Source organism: Pseudopipra pipra, chromosome 11, assembly GCF_036250125.1.
Source record: "Pseudopipra pipra isolate bDixPip1 chromosome 11, bDixPip1.hap1, whole genome shotgun sequence".
Lineage (NCBI taxonomy): Eukaryota > Metazoa > Chordata > Aves > Passeriformes > Pipridae > Pseudopipra > Pseudopipra pipra.
The window spans coordinates 19,970,200-19,996,705 of NC_087559.1; the positions used below are offsets into that span (position 1 = coordinate 19,970,200).

The 26,506-nt window shown below is 39.4% G+C and overlaps 1 protein-coding gene across 2 annotated transcripts; it reads right to left on the bottom strand.

Moving 5' to 3' along the window:
- Positions 1 to 1,175: 1,175 nt before the first annotated feature.
- On the bottom strand, positions 1,176 to 26,317 carry PTPDC1 (protein tyrosine phosphatase domain containing 1). 2 transcript variants are annotated; one of them, XM_064668089.1, is made up of 10 exons: positions 26,213 to 26,317; positions 14,216 to 14,308; positions 9,335 to 9,506; positions 8,193 to 8,273; positions 7,852 to 7,970; positions 6,988 to 7,125; positions 5,107 to 6,305; positions 4,193 to 4,378; positions 2,517 to 2,627; positions 1,176 to 1,745 (listed from the first exon to the last, which is right to left on the bottom strand). In XM_064668089.1, the coding sequence occupies exons 2-10, from the start codon at positions 14,298 to 14,300 to the stop codon at positions 1,629 to 1,631; spliced, it is 2,208 nt and encodes a 735-aa protein (XP_064524159.1). In that variant the 5' UTR covers positions 14,301 to 14,308; positions 26,213 to 26,317; the 3' UTR covers positions 1,176 to 1,628. The 2 variants fall into 2 exon arrangements, with proteins under 2 accessions (XP_064524159.1, XP_064524158.1); XM_064668088.1 differs by lacking the exons at positions 14,216 to 14,308; positions 26,213 to 26,317 and adding an exon at positions 12,075 to 13,565.
- Positions 26,318 to 26,506: the final 189 nt, after the last annotated feature.

A 26,506-nucleotide genomic window follows, 5' to 3' on the forward strand; every position in this document is an offset into this window, starting at 1 on the left:
ACACGGGATGTGTGTCGGTAATTTTTCAAATGCCAACACCTGACATTAACTTCAAAAAGGTTATTTATTCTAGCTGGAGCTAATGATTTGTGAAAGCCCTTGTTCATTACACTGGCTTAAACAAAACTGACCTGGTTTCTGCACCCCAAGTGTATTGGGGTGTAGAAATAAAAAGCTAAAATACACAGCTAAAGTAAATAGCACCAGGAATTGGTGCTGGCTCTTTGGAGCTGTTAACTGCAATAAACTCAAAGAATTTCTTGGGAAACTAAGACACTTGCAAATGCATTTTAGTGTTCCCAAGCCTGACTGCTAAGGCATGCTAATGTGAAACTGCTTGTCATGTTGCCTTCCCTCTTCACAAAGCTGGGTTTGTGTATGTGATTCACATGTGATATTTTCCTTTCAAGTGTGCTTATTTTAGGATGATTCTGCCAAAGTACTTGTATGGATGTGAATTTCATATAAAATCATGCAAGAGTTGAAGCATGTATAATTTATGTCTATTTCAAACCGCTCTATTTTTATCTTTAAATATTAGTCATTTACATTAATGAATAAAAATATTTCAGAAAAGGACAGATTCTTGTTTAACCACTTAAATATATCAAACTGGATAAACTGTTGATCCTGCAAACTGGCATTCCAGTCCAAAGCCAAAGGCTGTAATCCAAAACTGCAGTTATGATGATGTTCCTCTTGTTTCTGTCTTATTAGATAAAAAGCTCTCTACAAAGTGTATTGCGGATAATAAGTTTTTGATTAATTATTTTTAGTATTATTATGTTACACTTATTTATGCAAGTTTTTGCTGAACATAAGTATGGACAGAATTATATCCTTATTAAGATTTCACAATGAAGTGGTTTTTCATTTAAGATCAATAAAAGTTTAGCTAATAAAGTAACATTTTATTCTAAGCACTTAAATTGCCACAGTCAATTTCCTGTTAAAAACTGTTTAAAGCTTTCTTAGCCAGAAAAAGTCTAAATTAAAGGCTTGATAACTAATACTCAACACAATGTGTTTCTCTCCTGCAACACCTTTTAGAAACACATTGGTTACAGTTATTTAAGAGATCTAAAGGAAAATGTTGCCTGCTGTCAATAGCAGACCTCGAGATCTGTCCATTATTACTCTTTACCTTATTTTAAAATTTCTAAAAGGAAAAGCAGTTTCAATGGTTCAGCCAATATTTATTTTCTGCAAAGTAAAATGAAATTTACATTAATGTAAACATATGTAATCCATAAATATTAATTCATCAAACCTTTGTGTATCATGGCACTGAACTTATGGCAATGGTGTAACTTGAAAATAATGTTTCTTGCCAACAACAGAGGTTTCTAAATCAATAAACACATCTGAGAACAGGAGAACCCTTCACAATATAAAAGCACAGTGCCTGAAAACCAAATGCTACAGAGGATGGTCACACAAGAGCTCTTCTTTAAAACTGTGTAGATTGAACAACTGTCACTAAAACTCCCTCTAAAAAAATAAAATTATTTGTTAATAACTATTACCTAAAGTTAGGTAGATCATGCCAGGTAGCACAAAATACAGTAGCTGGAAAATGCAAAATAATTTGGTAGGCCCATCTAATGCTTCGGCAGAGCTTGTAGAAATCAAGAAGGATTCTCTATTCCTTCCTTAATCCTTTTCCTTTTTTCTTCCAGTGTTTGTTTAAATACATTTTTCAAGGTATTGTAAACATATGGTCCATTTTCAGAATCGAAGCTTGTCTAATAAAAGAGAAAAATTTCAGTTCAGTTGTTAAATAGATATCACACAGCAAAACCCAAAGTAGATGCCCAACATTTTAAAAAGTGGCTTTGAGATTTATCAGAGAAAGTATTTGTTTGATGATGGAGTGCTTCATGCTAAGTGTTTTCAGTTTTATGCTGACTAGACATCGAAATAAACTAGTAGCAGGAGAAATGTCATGGCTTTTAAGAGGTGACATAAGAGATTAGGAAGCAGCATGGTGAACATTCTGTTCAAATTCAAATTTCATTGGCTGAACTGCAAAGAAAGCAGCTCTGAGCTGAGCAACAGCTTCACCTGCCACTGTTACTGGATGATCCCAAAAGCAGAAGTTATTATCCACATCCTGCATTACAGGTCTGAAACAGAACTGGATTGCAGTGTAATTTCAGAAAATGGTTTAATCTGATGGAAAGACTTCTAGCACAGAACCTACCAAAGCCTTTGGTAAATTACTCCCTGTGATTAGTTAGTCTCACCACTTAAAAATGATCTTTTCCCTAATTTGAAGATGCCCATGAACTGGCTGTGGTCCAGAAACATAAAAAGGAGACTCAAGGATTAAGGCTGCAGTACAGAGTTTTATTTTGTTGAGAATATCTGCTACCCTTTATGTAGGCTGATTATTATAAAATGTAAACTCTGAACTAAATAAGTGTGAAGGAATTACTGTAATTTTTCTCACAGAGCCCTTTGTGATTTAAACCAAGTAAATGCAATGCCATGGACATTTATTTAAGGTTACTTGCCTTGGTGAAAGCTTTAATAGCACGAGCAAGTAAGGCCTCCTCCACATCACCTGGCAGCATCTGCAAGTTCACCACACAGTGTAAAATACAAAGGATAGTCTGACACTGCTCCTGGTGGGTGAAAGGAACAGCAGCTCATTAGAAGAAATATTTCCATGAAAAACATTTTAACATTCAGGTTTTGTTAACTGCTCTTTAAATATCAGGCTGTGCCTTCCTGTACTGAAACCTTCAGGTGCAGGAATTGGGGAGGGAATTCCCACAAGCCCAAAGAGCCTCTACATAATTATTTCATTGCAATGAAAAAAACTCCTCCCAAGTACCACAAACTGCTCTGGGAATTTCCAGGAGGTCAGATGTGCATCTGGAGACTTAGTTTTCAAGATCCCTTCCCTGAATATTAACGTTCATGTCAATTGGCACAGAATAGGTGAGATTTCATCTTTGTAGCCCAAAATGCCATGTTCAGGGCTCCTTCCCCATCTAACTCAGGATGATCTTGCATCTCTCTCTGTCCTTCCAAGTGTCCATAACCACTAAAGGAAGCTGGCAGGGAGACTCCTGAGCAAGGATGCATAAAGGGAGCAACAGATCTTTGTGGCTGCTCCTTCCCACCCCTTTTCCAGCTTAAGAGCATCCTTAATTAAGACACTGGAGCATCTGCCATGCAAGCAGCCTGCTCTAGGCAACCCTGTTTTGAGCAAGACAGTTGGACCAGAAGATGTCCAGAGGTCCCTGCCAACACAGCTCTTGTGGGATTCTGAAATAATACAGGAAAGATAAAATTATTATTCCTTTCCCAATCATTTATAGCAGGTGCCAAGCAGTTTTTATTTAATATAAATAGAAAGTCAAAACTCTGATAGAGTGGAAGAATTCTTAAGGAAGAAACATGATGTTTTCAGATAAACTTGGGAACTCTGAATGTCATGTCATGAGGATGGTAACTGCACATGAAGTTCTGACCACCTCTTGATTAGTAGCTGTATTTTTGGGTATCTGGAAAAGTAAAAGGGGCTCTATTTTCTTCAAAAATACTTCAGAAACAAAGAATTCACAATGAATTAGGAAATTAATTTGTATAGTTAAAAAATCAAGAATGGAGAATTTTATTTATTTTTTAATTTACCTTTGTAAATTTATCTTGTAAATTTATTTTCCCTTTGGGGAAAGCACAATTAAACAGTTTGGGTCACAAGTACCTATTTATCATAGGGATTTCACAACACAGGTGGCCACAGTTCTAACTTCTGTAGAAGAATTAGGCCTGGCTTCTGCTTCTTTGAATTAGCAGATTCTTCCTATTCCTTGCCCCAGCTCTTCCAAAGCTGCCAGATTAAGATGTTTGCACAGCAAGTAGGACAAGCATAAAGTACAGCTGCCAGATGTGACACAACAAAAGCCATCCATGGAGTCACAGAGCAAAGGTTTCTCATCTCTGCCTCTGGATCTCCAGGTGCAGAATTTGCAGGGAAATGTGCTGAAGTTGAGCTGCTACTGGATGGTGTTCAAGGACTGTGTCTGGTACTTTTCTTGCAATATTCATCACCACAGTATTGATTACAACTCCTACTATTCCATACAGAATGAATTCTCATCCTGATTTTTAAAGGGCTTTTTGAAAGTGCAATTCCCTTCCCAAAGTTAAAGAATGAATTGACAGATCCAATATCTACCTTTCTCAGCAAGTAGAGTGCTTCCTGTGATTCTGTGCAATTTTTTGCCAGCATGTCAACATCATCTTTGGATATAATAGGTTCTTTAAGCTGCTCTATCCAGGACCACATCAAGCTGCAGAGGATAAAAGGATCTCTCTCGGTGCAGATTTTATCCCAAGCTCCATCTCGAGAATTCAGTTCTTTCTTAAAACAAAAGAAAGCAAAACAAAACTGGAAATGCATCATCTATTTACCACTGCCAACGTTCCCTTTGACTGAAGCAGTACTTGGCTGCTTATGTTTCAACAGGAAAAGACTAAAAAGTTACCAAAAAAAATTTTTTTTTCCAAAGTATCAACATTAATCAGCAGTAACACAAGTGATTCTTTAAAGTGGAAGGATGATATAAACAGTGCAGCTGAGAACCTCCCAGTACTCTACTGGAATACATAAACCAGCTTTGCATTCCAACTTCAAAGCAAATGTTGCTGGGAGGATTTGGTTCTGAGGATAAGCAATTTAGTTTCTACTAAATTCTTTTTCTTTTACTCACAGAGTCCTCTGATTAGTCCTGAAAAAGCACTGATGAAAACCAACACAGGTCTACCTTAAAATCTGTGCTATTTTTTGCTACCAGCAGCCAAGTTACAAGCACAGATAATGGCATCAATTTTCCCTAGGTAGAAAAATGAAGGTACACATCCTGAAGTGAGGTCTCTACCCTCCTGCTACAGACCAGAAGTTGTAGGTGCATTTTGCCAGCCTGTGAAAGAGCTGGCCCATAACTGACAGCTACAATTATTTACTGAACCACATATAAAGTGCTGTCCCAATGTGCCACTTCAAAGCTCCACGTGGTGTTTTTGCCATTCTAGGAATTAACCAAGGTGAAATATGCAGAGCCCATAACAGGGAATCAAGTTAAAAATTACCTGCCATGTTTCTACCTTCTGCTTCACTTCATCCTCTCCCAGAAATTCATTTATATCTGCAAGTGCTTTCGCTGCCAAAACTCTTCGGGCTTCCAGACTTAATTCTGACTGCACAATAATGTGTGGGATTGTCTCCGACACATCTCTGCTGCCTTGGCTTTCGTACCCAATGGAAAAGTTCACTTTGGAAGAAGAAGAGGAATCGGAGTCCTCGGAGGCGTAGACTGTCCTGCCATACATGTTAGTCTTCCTGGGGCCAACCTCCCTGGCCAAGCTGTGCCGCGGCATTCCGGGTTCCCTGGCGCTGTGGATGGAAGCGAGGCCTGAAGAGAAGGTTCTGCTGCGCTGGACTTCTTTGGTGGAGCCCCTCCTGTGGTACAGCGAGGATCCGTCTGTCCGTCCGTCCAAATTAAACCTGCCCTGGCTCCAGAACATGCACGTGTTGCGCACTAAGGCTTCCTTGTGTAACTCCAGCTGGGGCTTCGGCTCACCTGGGGCAGAACACTCCTCACCACTGCTCTGCTTGAGCTTGTTGCACTGCAGTATCTGAGCAGGCACTGTCCAGACAGTGTTGTCTTGTTCTAGAAGAAACTCAGTTCTCCTTAAATCTGACTCACTGTAGCTTAGACGCCTTCTCAGATGAGTAAGAGGCTGAAGGCATTCGACATTCCTTCTTTTACAGAAGGAATCACACTCGTGACCCAGGGAGCAATGAGAATCCTGGGTCTCAAAAGCAGAGGAGTGGGTGTGGGATGAGTCTGACATCTCACTGTCCTGCCTGGTAAGGTCTTGGTCGAGCTGTGTGGACACCAACTGAGAAACAGCCTTCTCGATCTCAGCTGAGAGGTCTGGGATGTCCAACAGCTCTGCCTCTACCACCTGTCTGTTTTCAGCCAAGTCCAGCAGCAGTTTGCAGACCAGGTAGACCAGCTTTGGCACGTGTTTGAGGTGCCTGCTCTCGTAGCCGTGGAGCAGATGCCTCTGCCGGGTCAGGTACTGGGACAGGGTCACTGTGTGAGCCTTGGGCTCACAGCAGGCAAACACATTTCGCAGGGGAACCAAGAACTGAGTGAATTCCCTGATGCACAGTAACTGCCCCCTGGTCTGGATGGAATTAGGCCTTTTTGCTCTGACAAAAAGAATTGCTTGATCAGCACTCATTCTCGTGGCAAAAACTAAGTAGCAGGCTATTAGAACACCTGGAAAATACAAATAGTTAAAGAAAAATACAGTAAAAAATACAGTAGTTAAAGAATGGCCAGACTAAAGCAAATACTCGGTGGAAATATAGGATAGAAATTAATACAGGTAAAGACACTCTATTACATGATGCTGTTATTTTATTAATGTTGCATTTGATGAACCACGGGATAGTAAAGCCCTTCTCAATACCCTTCCAGTGAGAGCTAGTTGCTCACCACAGCATCTCCAAGAGTTCCATCACATTGTGGACACGGGAGCAATGGGGGCTTCCAGGGGAAGGACACAGGCAAAAAGGACTTGAAAATATTAAATGGAATTTTAGCTGCTCCACCGAATCTACCTGGTCTAACAGTGATTGGCAGGTTTGTGAATGTGTAATAAATACTGGACAATGAAAGTGTACCAGGTGAATTTTCCCCACCCAAAAGCACCTGTCACATTTGCATGAAGTGGAATCGTGATACAGATTAAAAAATTCTCTAACCTTACAGGTTTCTGTTTTTAATATACTAAAACTGAACTCCTCTAGCCATTGAGAACATTTTGACAAAGCACTTTTAACCATTTTACAGATGTACATCTAGCAATGATATAGAATGTAATTATTAATGATTTACAGAGAGACTTCTTGGCATTTTTACAAAAACAGTTGTGTTGACCCTGCAGTAGAGCACATACCTGTCCTCCCAAGTCCTGCATGGCAGTGAACAGCCACCCTCCCCTCCTGCAGGGCAAAAGCCATCACTTTTACCATGTCAAGTATAGTAGTGAGAGATGCCACTCCATAATCCTTCCATCCAAAATTATAAAAATAAACTAAAAGAAAAAGAGAGGAGACAGTGATTTTCTGCCGGGCCGAATGTGAACTGCGTAGTACTATATGCAGAGATGACTAATTATAAATTTTAGTCCTAAAACTGCATAATGGAGCTTCAAATCTGACTACATCTTGTTTGCAAGAGATTATTGTCCCATTTCTCTTTTTGTATTAAAAGATACACAAAGGTAGCAAAGAACTGTCAAAATGAAGTTGAGCCAGAATGTAAAAGCTGTAACAAAACTGAGTGATTGGAGCGGGATTACTGAGCTATATATAGGGAGAGGGTAATTTTTTCTTTTTTAGAAATAAAAGCACTTCTTCAGTCAACACCTGCTTCTTACAGAGAGGCACTTTCTCTCTTGTCCTCATATGAAATAACCTTTTATAGTCTAGATAAGAAAACGTGAGTTGTACCAGAACTTGAAACATCATTAATGGTTCATATATTTGTGAACAAAGAAGAAAAAGGAAAATTTAACTAACTGTTGTCCTTTCTTTATTTTAAACAGCTGAACATAAACCCTACATCTCTCTCCACATAATACGTGACCTTCAATAATGTGTTATTTGCTCTTGATTATATTTGCCAAGTTTCATGTTTACATCCCATTCTGTGCAACGTTTCTTACAGAGCTGCTTTTAACACGCAGGGATTCAAGCAAAAATACCTTTAAGAGCCAAAGTCAATAATTAATGAGGAAGAGCAGCAGGAGGGAACTTACTTCCAGCCTCCATAAAGGCTTCAGGAAGGTAGGTGAAGCCGCTCTCCTGTTCCAGAGGATTCCCACAGCTCGCATGCTCCCCAGGACGCTGGAGGTTAATTACGGTTTTTATGCCATATCTTAAGGAAGGAATAGATGAGTCAAAGTATTACATGCAGCCAAAATCTCATTATCCCTTATTTTCTGAAACACACATTTGTTCTTAGTGGAGAATAAATCTTTACCTGCAGAGCGTTAAAATGAAAGGATCTTTATCAACAATCCAAATCTATGTTGAAAGAGAAAATGGATCAGGAATTACACTAGTGATACTTACAATAAATAATGACTGAATTTGTTACCTTTCAAACTGCTCAATAATGTTGTACTTTTCAATTAATTCTGTTGAGGGTCGAGCCATAGCCAGGATGTTATCTGTTATCCTGAGAAATTAAAGAAGTAGATAATAATGTGGTTATGAATCATTTCCTGGGTATGAGTCTACCAAAATAAGAATACTGTTATATTCAAGAAAGACAGAAATACCTTGCTGATTAATTAGAAATGAATTTTTAAAAAATTCCACTATCCCATAGTATTAGTTGTAAATCTTACTAAGCTGATCCAGATACAACGTTATCAAAACACCATTACTGGAACTGTTTAAATGCCATGACATAAGTAAAAATTCCTTTGAATAGAAATCTGGACTCAGATGCTGGTTTGGACTTTAATGTTTGTAAATCCCTTTAATTATCTACTGCCCAAAAAAAATCCAAACCCAGTAAGAATGCAAAGATACACTTCATGTGACTCTTGCTGCATATGAATGTCCCTCTGAACACACACCCACATTATTTCATCTGCTCTAAGTGTTCTTACTTTTCAACTCTACTACGAACTTGTTTAATTAGTTTGCACCTCAGCCTGCAGCCCAGTTTTTTTTATAATTCATGACAGATATGTTGAGAAAATCTCAGATGATGCAGGACATACACTGCATCAGGCCTGCTTGCACAATCCGGCCTGTGTGCCGGACAGCAGGGACCTGTGTTCTCCAGCAGCAGATGTGTGTCCTTGAGCAGCAGATATGAGAAAGCTGCATAGAGGAAACAAGGAAGGAGGTTGTTATCCAGGGTGTGAGAAACCAGAAGATGGGGGGGCCTGGAAATGTGCCTTGGCTAGTAGAGCCAATGAAGTTATAGATATAGTGTGTGAAAGTGAATGTAACCAATAGAAAGTTAGAACAGAGCGTGTGAACCCTGTAGGACCCTTGATAATGTGTGTATTTTTGGAATAAAGTTAGAGCATTGCCTGTACCTCTATGAGGATGTGTCTCTGACTCTCGAGCTCGTTTTTTGCATCTTCTCATTTTAAGATAAGTATTTATTCCTCTGGATCTGAACCACACTCTCACCGTTACTCATCATTACAGCGGCGATCACTAACTCTAATTCCCAATCACGCAGCAGCTGACTGGAGAAGAAAACCAAGCTGTTCTCACCAGGAGGAGTAGAGCCCTTTGATGGCCTGCTCCTGGTCGCTCCAGCGGGCGGGGTTCTCGTACTTGCAGGCCCGTCCCCCGCAGGCCATGGAGCACTGCATGTGCCCGGGGATGACGTGCCGCAGCCGCTCCCCCACCTTCGTGTACTTGGCCGTGGGGCGCCTGGAGCCTCCTGCAGCACAGGGAAAGCCAGGCTGGGTTAGGTACGATTAGAAATTCAGCCCTGCCTTAAAAACATCGCTCCAGCCTTAAACCGATGAAGATACGAACAGCAGAACGATATGAATATATATATTAAAATAAAATATTAATTATGTATTATAGAGGTATTAAATAGACTATAGATTATATAGATATTAAATAGACTATTATAGAGATATTAAATACATTTATAAATATATATAGAAATATATAAAATATATATTTCAGACTCGTCAGTTCAACTTTAAACGGGTGAAGTTACAAACAGCAGAAATATATATAAAAAATATATTTATATATAAATATTTCTATATTTTATATATATTAGACTATATACTTATATAAAATATATATTTCAGACTCATCAGTTCAACTTTAAACAGGTGAAGTTACAATAGGTGAATAGCAGCAATAGATATAAAAATATAAATTTATATATAAATATTATTTATATATTTTATATATATTAGACTATATACTTATATAAAATATATATTTCAGACTCATCAGTTTAACCTTAAACTGATGAAGATACGAACAGCAGAACGATATAAATATATATATTAAAATAAAATATTAATTATGTGTTCTATATTATATAGGTATTAAATAGACTATGTACTTATATAGAAATATATAAAATATATATATCAGACTCGTCAGTTCAACTTTAAACGGGTGAAGTTACAAACAGCAGAAATATATATAAAAATATATTTATATATAAATATTTATATATTTTATATATATTAGACTATATACTTATATAAAATATATATTTCAGACTCATCAGTTCAACTTTAAACAGGTGAAGTTACAATAGGTGAATAGCAGCAATAGATATAAAAATACAAATTTATATATAAATATTATTTATATATTTTATATATATTAGACTATATACTTATATAAAATATATATTTCAGGCTCATCAGTTCAACTTTAAATGGATGAAGTTACAAACAGCAGAAATATATATTAAAAATATATTTATATATAAATATTTATATATTTTATATCTATTAGACTATATACTTATATAAAATATATATTTCGGACTCATCAGTTCAACTTTAAACGGATTAAGTTACAAACAGCAGCAATAGATATAAAAATATAAATTTATATATAAATATTATTTATATATCTTATATATATTAGACTGTATACTTATATAAAATATATATTTCAGACTCATCAGTTTAACCTTAAACTGATGACCTTACAAACAGCAGAAAAATATAAAACCATATATATTAATAAATATATAAATGTTTATATTATATAGATATCAATTAGATTATATACTTCTAAATATATATAAATACATATTTCAGATGCATCAGTTCAACCTTAAACTGATGAAGTTACAAACAGCAGAAATAGATATAAAATGTATATTTATAAACATGTATAAATATTAATTTTATAATATACATATATATAAATATATAAAATATATATTTCAGACTCATCAGTTCAACCTTAAATTGATGAAGTTGTGAACAGCAGAAATATATAAAAATATATACTTATAAATATATATAACTATTATTTATATATTATATAGATATAAATTAGACTATATACTTATATAAAATACATATTTCGGACTCATCAGTTTAACTTTAAACTAATAAAGTTACAAACAGCAGAAATATATAAATATGCATATTTATAAATATATATACATATTTACATTATATAGATATCAATTAGACTATATACTTATAAATATATATATATAAAATATATGTTTTATATATATATTTATATATATACAAATATATGTGACTCATCAGCTCAGCCTTAAATTGATGAAGTTACAAACAGCAGAGAGATATAAATATATATATTTATAAATTTATGTATAAATATTAATTATATATTACATAGATATTGATTAGACTATATACTTATAAAGAGAAATATGTAAAAATATCTATTTCAGACTCACCAGTTCAACCTCAAACTGATGAAGTTACAAACAGCAGAAGTATATAAAAATATATCTATTTATAAATATATATAAAAATAATAATTATATATATTAATTAGACTATATACTTATAAACATATAAAAATATATTAATATATATATTTCAGACTCGTTTTTCAAGTAAGGACAGTGAGGGGAAAAAACTGCTTGCATTAGTGCAGAAGTTTATTTCTAATGAAGTTAGAGGTGCGTGATAGCCCGTGCAACTGAAAATAAAAAGGCACAGTCCTCTTCATCCTGAAATCCAAAATAGTTAACCATGTATTTGGTGTATGCACGAATGTGTGCTTCTGTTTTACCTGTTGTTTATAACTGAGCTGTTGGAGTAAAAAGCATGTACTATACACACATATATATACATTGTGTATAATACTTGAGTAAGGAATCAATGAGCAAAATAAATGAGCAAAATCAATGAGCAAAATAAAAATTAAACCACTGTTTTATGGACGCACATAAAATACAGTTCACAGAACCGAGGCACAGTAACACCAATACAACACCCAGAGCTGCCGACAGTCTTAATGAAAAGTACTTTACTTTTTTTTTCGGGAAAAGTTGCATCCAGCTCCTCGGGGCTGAGGGACGACAGAGCCACCATCACGCGGTGGGTGGACGAGGAGAGCAGCTCCACCACCGAGCTCCGGCGCCTCTGGCTCATGCGGAGGAGGGGGTCGGAGGAGGAATGCCTCCGACCCTGGAAAAAGTGGCTAAAGATGCTGACGGCCGAGCGCCGCCGCGGCGAGCCCTGCATGGCTGCCCGGCCCCGCGGGCACGCCGAGGGCACGGCGAGCTGCTCAGCGCTGGAGTTGCGGGAGCCGAGCACCCCTGTGCCGAGCATCCCTGTGCCGAGCATCCCTGTGCCGAGCATCCCTGTGCCGAGCATCCCTGTGCGCGCCGGTCCTCACGGGCTGAGCGGTCGCCATGGCAACTGAGGATGCAGCCGCGGGGCTGCTCTCCTCGCCAGGGAGTGCAGGGACTGCGTCTGCTCGGGACAAACTGTTCCGCTGCTCGCTCGATGAAAATAGTTGCATTTCAAGTAGGTAATTTTCAAAACAACCAAAACGTTTTCCATGAACAATGGGAGTATTTAGTTCCTCCTAAATAACAGGCATTCAGAACTTGCTAAGACACAAAATACTCAATTCAAAAGAACAATCCAAATGTAGCTGGAGGCTCTGCCTCCTGAGAGATCTGTAAGGAAGTACATTATACTCCCCCACCTCTTGGTTTAACATTCCACAGGCACCTCTCCTCCTCCACTTTGCTGCTCCAAAATGCATCATTAGCTGTGTAATGACTGGGATTAGTGTGTTCCTACTGAAATGGTTCAGCACTTGATGAATTGTGTGGACTGTTGGCCTGGACCATTCATATCTGCTAACAAAACACAAGTTGTTATTCAAAACAAAAGGCTGATTTTTTTTTTTCTGGCGGCAGCTTCTTTATTATTAGTCCTGTAGCCTGAGAGAAAGCAGATTATGTGGAGGAGGTGTGTCACTTGAGTGCTTCAGGCTTTCCAAGGTAGCTATGAGGTGGCAAATTGCCTCCCACTTTGCTTCCAGTGTGCTAATGAGGAGAATGAGGTGGCCAGAAAGATTGCAACACCCTGAAAAACAAAACTGTGTGGAGAACAGACTGCAGTGATGCTGAAGAGCCTTTGTAACCCCAATGGCTGTGCATTAGGCTGCACTGAAAGAGGAAGGCAGGGGGGATCAGGAAAACCCACCTCAACTTTGTTCAATAAGCAAATTAACCCCGTTGCATTCTCCTTGGCATCTTCAGTCTGTGTTCCTTTTTGTGCTAAAAATCTAGTAACTTGTACAGAGGAATTTGCACAAGAGACAGTTCCCTTCTGAGACAAATTCACCAGGCAAAAATCTGTTTCTTCTGGGTACTGGCCAGGAACTGAGGGCCTGACTTTTGAATGCTGCACCCCAGCTCTTCCCAAGACACGACAAGGTTTGCTGTGGGTGCCAGGCCTGGAACGTCAGCAGTGATGTCATATGAGAAAAGGAAAATGTTAAAGCTGACTCAAAGCTCTGATTCTTTTAATTCATCAATAAAGCTGGTATCAAGATTAATTTTAGGGGGTGGGTAGAAGTGAAAGGAGATGAAAAAGGCTATTTCAAGTGCTACCTGTATCCAAGAAATGTGAAAAATGTTTTCCAATTAATTATATTACTTTCTTATATTTAATTCTCTTCCTCTTTCTCTTCCCAGAAATTTATCTTTGGTATGTATCAAACAATAGTGAAGATAGAAGTGAGCAAAATAAAATGCTGCACATCATTAGTTTCCTAGTGAATCTTTCAGGATTTGCAAACACTCACCCAAAATGGTAAGAAAGAACTGGATCCTATGAGAGTTTAAATACTTTATTAGAAACAGGAGTTTTGTTGAAGGCACATTCGTATTTTCAGAGAGCTAGGCAGTTTCTCAACACAAAAATCACACATTAAGAGTCCTGACAAAATGAAAATTACAGAAAAGATAAACACATTATCCCCACGATGTGTTGGCGAAATAATGCAGTTTGGTTTTGTTATAGACATTTTCATTCTATAAACATGGATAATATTTCTGGCTGTTTTTCTTAAATTTTCTATGGATTTTCATTTTTTTCAGGATTGCTCTATGCATATTTTTTTATGAATGGCACATCAGAGAAAAATTCTTACCTGAACTCATATTTGCGAGGTACACACTGCTCTCGATCAACGAAGAGTACGGGAGTTCATTTTGCAGCAAAACTCCTGCAGCCATTGCAGTACCTGTTGAAACAGTAAAATATTCACTGAAAATCCACAACAGAAGCTCAAAAAATTCAAAATAAAGCCTAGAACCTGGCACCTGGTTAGAAAGTTGTCCAAGGTTTAAGCTTTGGGCAATCAGGCAGACTATCTACAAGCCTTCTCTCCTCTCTTCCCTCCACTCTTAGTGTTTGAAATCACATCTGTGAGGATTCTCCTCTAACAAGAAAACTGAACACAAGAGTCTCTCTAAGCAGAAAACAGATTTTTTTCTCATACTTTAACATTATTTCTAATACAAGGTGTGTTCTGCTCTGAAGACCTTCTGACAGAAAGAAAGCTGAAGGAAAGCTGTAAATCTGAACACTTTAATCAGTCACTGTGATGTTTAAATAAACCCTTGAGTAGAAGTTCTTACCCAGCATAAGATTTCCATTCTGTTTCTCTTATCTCTCTAGGGAAATAGCTGCAAGTATAATCAAAAAAAAGTGCATGTTTTTATACCAAACTAAACATCTCTGCTGTATCATTAACTGTAGAAACTTTACTAACTAGACAGACTTTATGTCCCATATCCTGCAAAGCCAGTATTAGGATTCAGCAGCATAAATAGAGTTTTAAGAGACAGATTTGCTAAAAAAAAAAAAAATTAAAGAGCATTGTGTGGATAAGGTGATACAACAGTCCTGTGCTGTGGTGGTGCTGTTTGCTGTTCATTGTCCAGCTTTTATCTCTAATTCTGCATGATTGTTTTTATAGTAAATATTTAAATAGAACTTCATTCATTCAGATATTACATTATCCACCACATAGCTTGAATAAATTATTCTTCCAACAATGCTAATGGATTTTATCCCCAAAGTCACTCAGTGCAGCCCTGTCCTTTTCAAGATGCTTAACAGGGGGAACAGAAGCCAGATACACATTGAGAACCCTTTCCTGTTGCTCTGTCAGTCCTCTCAGGGAATTACATCTGTCTGTGAAAGCCAAAAACCCTTCAGAGATGTCAGTGATGCTCAGAAATGCATTTCCAACGTCAGTACATTAATAAGAATATGAATTGAGAAGAATCTTAATAAAGATTAAAGAGTATCTGGAGCATTTTGCTACTCAGCTACTTGACCATCTGACTCCACACCCTGAAAAGTCAATCCTACAATAAATAGGTAGGAGTACTTGTATATAATTGCATTCTGTCTGGAGAAGCTCCAAAACCTCTATTATTTTTTTTCCAGTGGACTTTGAAATCGGTAAGGGATGGCTTTTATTATCAGAGGAAACTTCATACCAAAAGAAATAATTTTATTTTATCCCCAGAATTTCTTTTTAGAGTTAATAGAGTTAAATTAATAGAAATTGTTGGTTCCTATTTCTCAGAAAATTCTCTTAAAAATTTGTAGTAGTTTGTCCAGATAACATTTGAAAAAGACATGTCTCCTCCTATGGGCAGCAGAATCACCACCACTATGACTAGTTTTCCTATTTCCTTGTACTCAAGTGCTAGAAAAAAAAATGAGATTAAATATCAGTGATATTTCTACCATGTAAGACTATTATCCCTTTTTTTTTTTTTAACCAGGATTCAGGCTGACAAGGACTCTTAACTGAAAAGGGAAGAGATGGAGGTTAATGCAGAAGAGAATATACCTACAGTATTAGAAAATACTAGCATGATTCTTCTAAATAAACCATATTATTTGTTGTATAACCAATTTTATTTCAGCAATACACCAAATCCATAATTCCTGAGCTGGAATTAAATATTTTATCTTTGTATTATTAAATATTAATATTTTAATTAATAATTAGCAATACTTTTAATTAATTATTAATATTTTGTCTGCACGCCTTTCAGTTTGCTAAACTTCGCTGGCAGGTGTTTTAAATTGCTCAGTGTGATCAATGTGAGCAACTCCCTTATATTTACTTCTGGGGGGAAAAAAAAAAGGTAAGATTATGACAAAGACTTTACAGAGTTATAATGCACCCCCTCAAAGAGCTGTAAGGTGGTGATCTGGGACAGGGGCATTACATTCCTCCACAGATAAAAAGGGTGTTAGAAGTAAAAGCAGCGTTCAAGTAAAAGCAACAGCTTTATCTCAGTGCTGGATATTCTTAGTTTTTAAAAGATGTTCTGCAGCATTTTGCTCACCCCACAAACACTGGATTTTGCTCATTCCATAGGCACTTGGCAGCAGCTGGAGGCACAGTCCTGGAGTTATTCCAGGTCACGTCCTCGGCAGGTGCCTGAGGGATGAGAGTCACGTACCTTGGGCAACCACCCTATCGCCTTAATCAGCTCTGCTGCCTTATCTCTGACATGCATTTCATTGCCATGACAGCAAAGAGGCTGCTCCCTAATCCCTGCTTCCAACTGAAGACACGCTGTCTCCAGACACGGAGTTCCACCTCTGTTTCAGCAGAGGGAGCAGAGTCACCAACCGCGTGTGACACACGGCCAGGACACCAAACCCAGCGATGGGGGGGCCCCCAACCACCCCCTGGGGGAAGAACCTTCTCCTGAGATCCACCCTGACCCTGCCCTGGCACAGCTCCAGGCCACTCCTTGGGGTCCTGTCACTGGTCAGCACAGAGAAGAGATTGGAACCATCTCCTGGAATGGTGATGCCAAGCACTAAGGGGGGATTTCAGGAGGTCCCCTCCAGGTGTGGATTCAATACTTGCTTTGATGTCTCTATGCAATTTTGAGGTTGGGGGTTTTATTTCCACTTTTGAGAAGACCAATTTTCTTGGAAAGGATTTTTTGTTTGCTGTTGCACTCGATTCACTTGTTGCATTTGATCACATGAAATCAAGTCCTACTTGCTGCTTCAAACATGCAGAGGTGCCTTTCTTGCAGGGGAAACAATGTAGGCACGTTGTGCTGTAGGAAAGATCACTCTGTGCTTCCACTTTCTTCACCTCAATTCCCAACTCTGAACAGACATCTCCAGGCTGTGATTCTTTCCCATGGGTAGTTGATTTAATCAAATGTAGTAACTTAAATTTGCAAAATAACCCCACAAACCAAAATAAACAAACCCCCCCCCAACCAAAAATGAACTTGCAGTGACCAGAGAATATTTTGCATCAAGATCAAAACACTGGCTCAAGCCAAGTTGAATCAAATTGAGAATACCAGTAAAAGGTTTTGAACCAGTTTAGCTAACTCTTTAAAGTCATACCTTAAGTTAAAATGAGGCAATTCTGAGTTCAGACAAGGCCCCAGGTGGTATAATTACATCACAACTTACAACCAAGATCTCCAAAGTTTTGCTATAAACTAGACATAACATTCCTTATATTTCTGAACACTCAAGCCAGAAGATGACACATTTACCTTTCATGTTTTTCATGCATAGGGAAAGAAAGAAAAAAACTATGGGGTGACCTGTGCAGGGCTGAGGGCTGGGCTTGAGGATCCTGGTGGGTCCCTTCCAACTCAGCATATTCTATGATTCTATTACCAGGGGAGTGAAGCAGCCTCTTGTCCACATCCATTTTCTCTGGAATAAAAGCACTTTACTTTGTAAGGTCACAGGTTGAGCAGTAAAGTGCCATGGAGGCAGTAGGACAGTGGGAGATCAGGGATCCCCACAGGAGCAGCTCCTGGGCCACAGGAGCAGGATGGACTTAGCAAAGCAACCCTGGGGTTTGCAAACTACCCACTCTGCCTGGTCACAAAAAAGATTCCTTTTTTAGTATTTCAGGATCTGGAAATCAGTGGATTCCAGTCTCTGGGCTGAATTTTTGCCCCAGAGTGAAACAAGAGAAAGGAGCAATGTCTAATGTTTTAGCAGCCAAAAAGGGAGGAGACAAGAAGATGCTGGCCTCGCTCTACCTCTGCAATTAAGATGGTTATTTAAGAGATGCAATTACTATCTTTTGCTTCAGAACTCGTTTTCAAAACAGAGAGAGGAGGTTGCATTCCCAACTGGAAGGATTCCAGTTAGGGCAGTTCAGCTGCCAGCACGGACAGTAATCCCATTGTAAAGCTCCCCACTGCAGAGTCCCTGTGGAACTATCCAGTACAAGTGAGGTCCCAGATCTCTAAATTCCTGTGGCTCTGGCAAACAAGAACCCCACAGCAGACCACACATCTCATAGGATTACTTTCATGTATTAACATGAAAAAGTCATGCATAAGCTTTCAGTTTTACAATATCAGTGTAAGGGAAAAGCTGTTTTAAACCTCAAATATATCACACAACACAGGAAATGCTGCTGTGTAGGCCCATCACATGAAATTTTTAGGTTATTTTTTACTGTTTTCTTGTCTTCTAAAGGGAATTTGCTCTCTCCCTGCTGCAGTCACGTGTAAGTAACTACATAGCATGCAAATTTCTAAAGGAATATAGTCAACTACAGACCAGGTAGGGGCTCTTTTAGTCCCTAAGCACCTCTAAAATTTCCTCTGTGGCCTAATTCTACAAGTACTTGAGAAACTTTGCTTTTGTGAGCAGTCTCACAGAAGTCAACAGAATGTCTAAATATAATATACATCACATGAGATAAAGTTTCATTGCCAAAATGCAAAATCCTGTAAACTGCACTAATTGAGATGTTTTAGACAACTAAAGAGAACTTGGATGATTAAGACTAAGCAAAAACAGGATAGTGTAAGGAGGACTGGTTATATTTAATGAAGAGGTTAAGAGCTACTGAATTATAACTTTGTCTCTAAATTCAGGCTTAAGATTGGCAGATGATGAGAGTTTTTAACAGAAAAATCTTCTAAATTGACTGAGACAAAGTTAGTCACTTGTACAGGAAGTGCTGGTAAATGAAATTGTTTTAAATTACAGCAGACTATCTAATGTTAACATTGCCAGGAATAACAAAGCATTTATTTCTAAAGTTTTGTAAAAAATGTAGATAACTGGGGGTGTGTGTTAAATTTTATTATTATTATTATTATTATTATTATTATTATTATTATTATTATTATTATTATTATTAATTAAACAGGATGCAAAGGTTGTTATTCTAATGTCTATATCAGTGAAAAAGCTCACTGATAATAGATATTTCATGAATACTTAAGCTACAGTTTAACAAATCTTGAAGGCAGTTTTAGCATTGAGCACACATATTTCAGTAGGCACACACCTCGATTCCCCAGGTGTGTTAAAAAGCCCAATTATTTGAAATTTGAACTCTTTACTACCTGTAAGTACACCAAAAAAATTGGCTAAAGCAAATGGACTGATGAAGGACAGAGAGAAGACTAGGTAATGATTTAAACAAATGATCATATAGTTTGGTTATATGCTATTTATGCAGCAGAAGGATGCTACAGCTGCTGTAAAACTCCAGGGATTTCACTGCAACCACAACCAGAACAGATCTGTTATTTCTAGATGTGTTTTTCCCTCTTTGGGAAAAAATATTCCCCACCTGTCTTAGCAAAAGGTAAATGTAATTTAATCATTAAGTTTGATATTTACAAAGGACTGTAACTGCCTTCAGGTACAAAAGAGACAAAAGAATGTAATGCATTAGAAGATTATGTAGGTGTTGGTCTGGTGATTCAGTGTTTGCTATTCATAGAGTTTTTGACACAAACAGCAAGAAACTGCAAGGTAAACTGATGGACAGGTCTCTCAATTGACTTGATTCCTGTTATTTAAATCATCTCCTTCTCTGGTAGGGTTAACCCAAGAGTTAACAGAAGTTATTTTGAACTACCTTGAACAGGCAGGCAGGCAGTAATTACTAGTGAGAATTATAAAGGAGATGGCGTAAATTGAATATATTAACTGTTCTACAAACAAAAGTGGTGACTCAGAGACTCTTGATCATGAATATCATGTTTTCTAAGAGACTGTGAGACTTGTAGGACTGACTACACACACAGAACAATGAAATATTGTCAGCAATGCATTCTGACAGCACTCAGAAGTGGAAAAATTTAAAAACAAACTCTGTAAGTTAGAGGAATTCTTTTTAAATCTGATATAGTCAAAGCCACAGTAAATTTACATGAGTTTTAATAGAGTTTGAATAATTTCAATTTAACACCTTACCTGTGACCCGACAAAAAGAATGAGTGAGTGCTGATCCCTTCATTGTTGCAGCATCAGCCACGAGAAACACCTTGTAGGGGATTCAGATTTTAGAGGAGAGAAGCTGAATGAATTCCCAGGGTGTTTCCTGTAGCTAATTGGATTCGGGATGGTAATCTGGGAGGAGCCAGTAACCATCTTGTCTTAATTTAAGACTGTACAAGGAGTGTCTTAGGGACTATCAGATAATCATCCCATAAACTGCTTTCTGTGTCTGCCTGGGCTTTAAAGGGATTGAGGCAAACAGGCCACACCAGCCTGATGTTTTAATAACTGAACATTCCATCCCTTTTTTTCCTGTTCACCTGATTTTCGTGTTACCAACCACGTCTCCATGCACCAGACAACTACACACATAGCTACAGAGATTTTGTGAAGTGATCTTAGTAACAGTTAAACTGATAATTAATTTTGAAATGCCATGAAATGCTCACAAAATCAATTCTAAATGTTTGTTATCTGGGCTTACACCCTGCACAAAATATTTTCCTCACCCAATTAAGCACAGAATGTCCCTGAAGTATTTTCAGACTGTAAACCTACTGCATTAAAAGTAGTATCTCAAAACCATAATAAAAATAAGTTCATATGAATGTAAAGGATGTAATCAACCTAAAAATACAGCAAAGATTTTGATTTAACTAAATACTAAATAAAAATTTAAATAAACCAGGATACAATATCCTATTCTATCTTACTAAATCAATTTCAAACACTAAATCTTAGCTGACCAAAAAAGGGCTTTCATCTATTTCCATCACTACCCTGCATGTCTTGTTAAAAAATCCCTAATGAAGATAGGGATTAATTAAAAATGCCTCCCAAATATTTAGAAACAAAATATTTATGTGAGCTTCTGTGGACAGAAGCAAGGAGAGCAAGGTACAGGGTACTCGAAGTTGAGTAAAAAACCTTATTAACTCCAAAACCATCATCTCAGCTAAACACCTGCCTTAATTTTGGTTACAGAGAGACAGAGCAAATAATGGAACTAAACAGCTTTTGTTAATTCTCAGAAATAATTTTGCAGTCAGATTTTTGTTAATAAAAATCAGAAGGAAGAAGAATCCAACTATTTTTCTATAGAAAACTTACTGAGAATAGAGACAAATTTAACCAAGTAGTCCTCAAAACTACGAGTCCAGTTTCTTACTAATCTTTTAGGGACAAAAAAAAAAATCACATGCATGAACTGAACTGTATCCAGCTATTTCAGTAAACAGCAAATATCATTTTATATAAACAGCATACATCACTTTTTTATACATGTATGGAGTTTGCCCAGAGGAGCTGTGGCTGCCCCAGCCCTGGAAGTGTCCCAGGCCAGGTTGGACGGGGCTTGGAGCAACCTGGGCTAATGGAAGGTGTCCCTGCCCATGGCAGGGGGTGGCACTGGATGGGCTTAAAGATCCCTTCCAACCCAAATAATTCTGGGATTCCAAGTCTGTGGGGGAAAAATGAAACAAAAATGGGGCTTCAGAAGATTTGCACACAATTTTGGAAAACCCTCTAAGGTACCTTGGGTACTTAAAAACCTGGACAGACTGTGGAGCCTTTCTGAGGGTCCCTGCACAAGGAACACCCCCCAACAGCAGCATCACTTCTTGGTTCCATCACAAACTGTGCAGTCACTGCAGACATGGCTCTGGAAATCTGAATCTATGAATTATGAGTAAAGGGACACATGTACTTTTCAAGTGTCAGCACACAGAAAATGTGCTAACAAATGGAGCATCTGGCAAAACGCTTGGTAGGAGGAGGTGGAGGGAGCTGGCATTTTAGTTGACTAAAGCACAAAGAGCAGCTTCAGATAATTAATAAATATTAATTAAATTCTTAAAACAAGCAGACTCTTTGGGGCAAGTTGTAAATGCTCACATTTGAGAAGCTGTCACTGACATTCTTAAGTTTTATTTTCATGATAATATAACACTATTTACCTATTTGATTCCAGAGGGGGGTTAAGTCTTGGTGTAACAGCCCTCTGCTTTGCTGTATCCATCTGTAGGTGTCAGAACTAGAGCTGCCCCTTATATGTGTTCCTACATTTGTACTCTTCAGTATTATTGAGTTTATTCAGCTGAGGAGCTAATTTTCTCTAGTGCTCTGCAGAGTTCAGCCAGTCCCAGGCATCAGTGCCCAACATTTGCTCAAACAGGCCATGTCACCATATTTTAGTCAAGACAAGGCTTTGTGCCAACTGAGGATGACTTTTGGGGGGAGTTAACCAACAGGCTGAAATAATTTCCAGGGCCATTTCCAAGGAAAGAATACAGAGCAGGTGGGCTCCTAATGACTAAACTAGTGATCTTCAGCTCTCTAGGCCTGGCATTTTCCTGTTTCAACAAAGTGAAGAATCCCTAGTCCTCTGGAAAGTTCTGCTGAACTATGATTGCCATGTAAAGATTCTAACAAGCTTTTTAGGTAAGTAGAACAGGATCACTGGGCTTCTGGCAGCTTATTTCTCTTGCACTGCACGTGCTGCCTCATGGCTGCTTTACAGCAGACTTAGCAAATCCACCCGTACAGTGACCTGAGGCACAAGTTTATCAGATTAGGCAGGTACAAAACTGTCTAAATTGTCTCATTAAAATGTCTGACCACTGCTTCGACTGCACTGTTTTCATTGGTACATAATCAGAACATCACATTATGCAGAACTTAAAGTTTACTAAAGCCTAGGGTTCATTTTAATCGAGTACAAACTGTGTGTTTGGATTCCTAGCTGGCTTTGGACATTTCCAGCTTCTCCTTTTGCTTTTTGCTCTTCTCATAGTTTGATAAAAATGAATTAATGTTGCTTTATTTTCAGCTGGGAATTCTTTAGCTTTGTGTAACTTTATGACTCCATAAATGTTATTAAAGACTTTTTGTCAGTTCTGCTTTTAAATATTACATATTTATATAGATAATGTTTTTCTGTCTCTTAAGCATGATGCAGTACCACTGCAAATCAACCACAAAAGCAGGGTCAAAGCCTTTGGTAGACCTTTGGTAGACAGCAGCAGTGTTACAGTTGTGAGAGAACTGTACACATTTAGCTGTTTAATGAGAACCCAGAGCAGCAGCCCACTGTGATCCCTGTCCTCTTTCATCATCTCTACTTCCAACAGTCCCTCTTTTCCCGTTTGTTCCACTGCTGCTTAAAATTGCTGGTAAAGGATAAGATGGAAATGTAGTGAAACGTTAGGTAAAGGCAGCAGAGTAGCATGAAAATTCCAATTCATGAGACAGCTCTGAAACTGAAGAATTGTATCAGGTGTTACTCGCAGGTCAGTCAGTGGACTTGCAATGCAAAAGGTGACTACAAACCCAGGAAAATAGTGTAGAACCTCTTTTTAGCCACAGGATTTAAAAGAAAAGAAAAATCACCACTTAAACTAGATCTAGCTACAAAAAGGAAAGCTCTGGTTTGTGAGATGGCTCATTTTCTACACCCATGAGCCAGCAGTGCCCAGGCAGCTGCAAAGCCCTCATCCAGCAACCCTCTGGTTTGGGTTAACTCATTTTAAAATATCAGTTTGTCAGAAAAAAGAAAGTAAGAACAAATCCTTTCATACCTTTTAGAACTGTTAAAGAGCTACCAAATGTTAGGCCAATTAGTGATGCAAAAGCACTGATTAATGTACACATGCCTTCTAAGAGACACTGGACCTGCTGTGGGCATGCAGAACCACCGTCGAGTTTATGTGCAATAAAACTGTCCAGAAGGGACAGACCAGGTAAAGGAAATGAGGAAATGTGAAGAAATTAAGCAGGTCTAAAGTAACCAACCCCTTCAGGCATTTTACCATGCTCTTTTTCTGAGGAACAAAATGGTCAAGCTCTGTAACACAGGGAACTCTTTGGGGGAAGAACTGAAGAGCTCCAAGGAATTTCACTTAAGTGGCCAGTGAACAAGAGTTGCAGGTGGCTGTATCTCCCTCATGTTCCTGAGATAGGATTAAGGCCAGCAAAAACTCCAGAGTGGAGAGAAAACGGAGGAAATGTGTATGTTTTTATGTGCTTTTCACATTCTCAAACAATAACAAGCTACCCGAGATCAGGAGTAAAAATGTTTACGAATTTCTCTGTTTTCTTGAAAAACACAACCACCAAGTAATTTGGCTTTTGTTGTGTATTTGATTAAGCAATTCTGGAGTCTGAACCTTGTTTCACAAAGAAACAAAAAAATCTGTGCCTAGGAAATACGGCTGGGAAACCTGGTCTAGGGGAAGGTGTCCCTGCCCATGGGTTGGAATGAGGTGATCTTTAAGCTCCCAAACCCAAATCGTTCTATGATTCTGTTGCCAGAAACTGGGAATATATTTGTCAGCTGATACTAGAAAATACAAGCAATCTTGTACCTTATCTGAGCTTGCAATCCATTGTTTTTATATTATTTGTAGCACATTCTTACCCAGCAACTACCTTCATCCATGTCAGATTTCACAGTTCCAAGACAACTCCTCCCATTTATAATTTTACTACTATTACATTAAAAAAAACCCCACTCATAACGGTAGCATTGGGTTTTTCCATGAAGTGAAATATTTACTCAAACATGTGGAAGAATTACTATTCAGGTCGGTTTATGCACCCACCCAAGCAAAGCACACCATGAGAGAGGATTACATTGCTAATTATATCTCTGAGGTGATACTCTCACAGCAGTTGGCCCTGAAGACTGTCTTATCTCTTACTTCCTACATTATTCTTATTTATTATATCTTATTTCATCTTGTCTTACACATGCAGTCACAGTGTATGTTTCACATAAACTACTGATGAAAACAGGCATGGAAAAATCATGGAATCACAAGGTGGTTTGTGTTGGGAAGGACCTTAAAGCCCACCCAGTCACGCCCCCTGCCCTGGGCAGCAACACCTTCCACTATCCCAGGTTGCTCCAAGCCCCGTCCAACCTGGCCTTGGTTGGGATGGGGTAGCCACCACCTGAATCACAACCTAAAAATGCTTTCAAGCAATACAAAATTGCAAACATCTATTTCGTGCACATTCTTTTGGGATTAATTACTCCACGGATGTGGAGCTTGGTTTCACTAAGTAGGTGCAGGACTGCCGAAAACACGTCCCTGTCTAAGAAAAGCAAAAGAAATGTTGCTGTGCAAAGGGAAAACTCTGAGATCTGGATTATTAATATATCAGGTAATTTTTTCATCTGTTACTCCACTGAAGACTCTAGTGACAGTCTGTTGCCAAAAGCAGTAATAACTACACCTAAAAGTTACTCTCCTGATTGGATTGACGTATGTGTGTCTGTCTTCTCCCCTCCAAAGGGGACTGACTGAGCTGCGTTTTTCAGGGTATAAGTGATGATCAGAGCCGGGTACAACGCCACAAAACCCGAAAACACTGCAGAGAACCGGGAAACCCGCTTCCCCCGCGCCTGCCCCGCTGCCGGTCACGGTCCCTGACAGCCGCGGGCCTTGGCGAGGCTGAAATCACACCCATCATTTATTATACCGAAAGCATTTTCAGGCTGCGATTCAGGCGGTGGCTGCCCCATCCCCGGAGGTGTCCAAGGCCAGGTTGGAGCAGCCCGGGACAGCGGACAGCCCACGGCAGGGGTGGGAGCGGGCGGGTCCCTCCCCACCCAAACCCCTGCGGGCCGCGGTGATTTCCCGGTTCCCTGAAGGGCCGGGTCCCCGCGGGGCCGCTCTGTGGCAGGGCGGGGGCCGGGCTGTGCCCGGGGGAGCTCCGGGGGGGCAGAGCGGGCTCAGCCCCGAATGGCGGCGAGCGGGGGCCGCCCCGGCCGCGGTGCCGGCGGAGGGCGCGGGCTGGGCCGGGATGGCCGGGCCGGGCCGGGCAGGGCCGGGCGGGGGGCGCGGAGCGGGGCGGGGCGGGGGCGCGGACCCACCTCGTGCTGGGCCCGCCCGGGCCGCTCCGCCGGCAGCGCCGCGGGACGGGCAGAGCACGGGCAGGGCACGGGCAGCGGGCACAGGCAGGGAGCATGCGCCGGCAGCGCTGAGGGGAGGAGGGAGCGGCGGAGGAGGAGGAGGTGGGACCGGGCCCTGGTCTCGGGCGGCTGAGGGCGGATCGTCCGGGGCTGGAGCCGCCGAGCCCGCGCTGCCCGGAGCGACCGCGGCCTCAGGGGCCCGGGGCGGGTGCGAGTGTGGGTGGGTATGGGGGTGTATGTGGGGGGTGTGGGCGG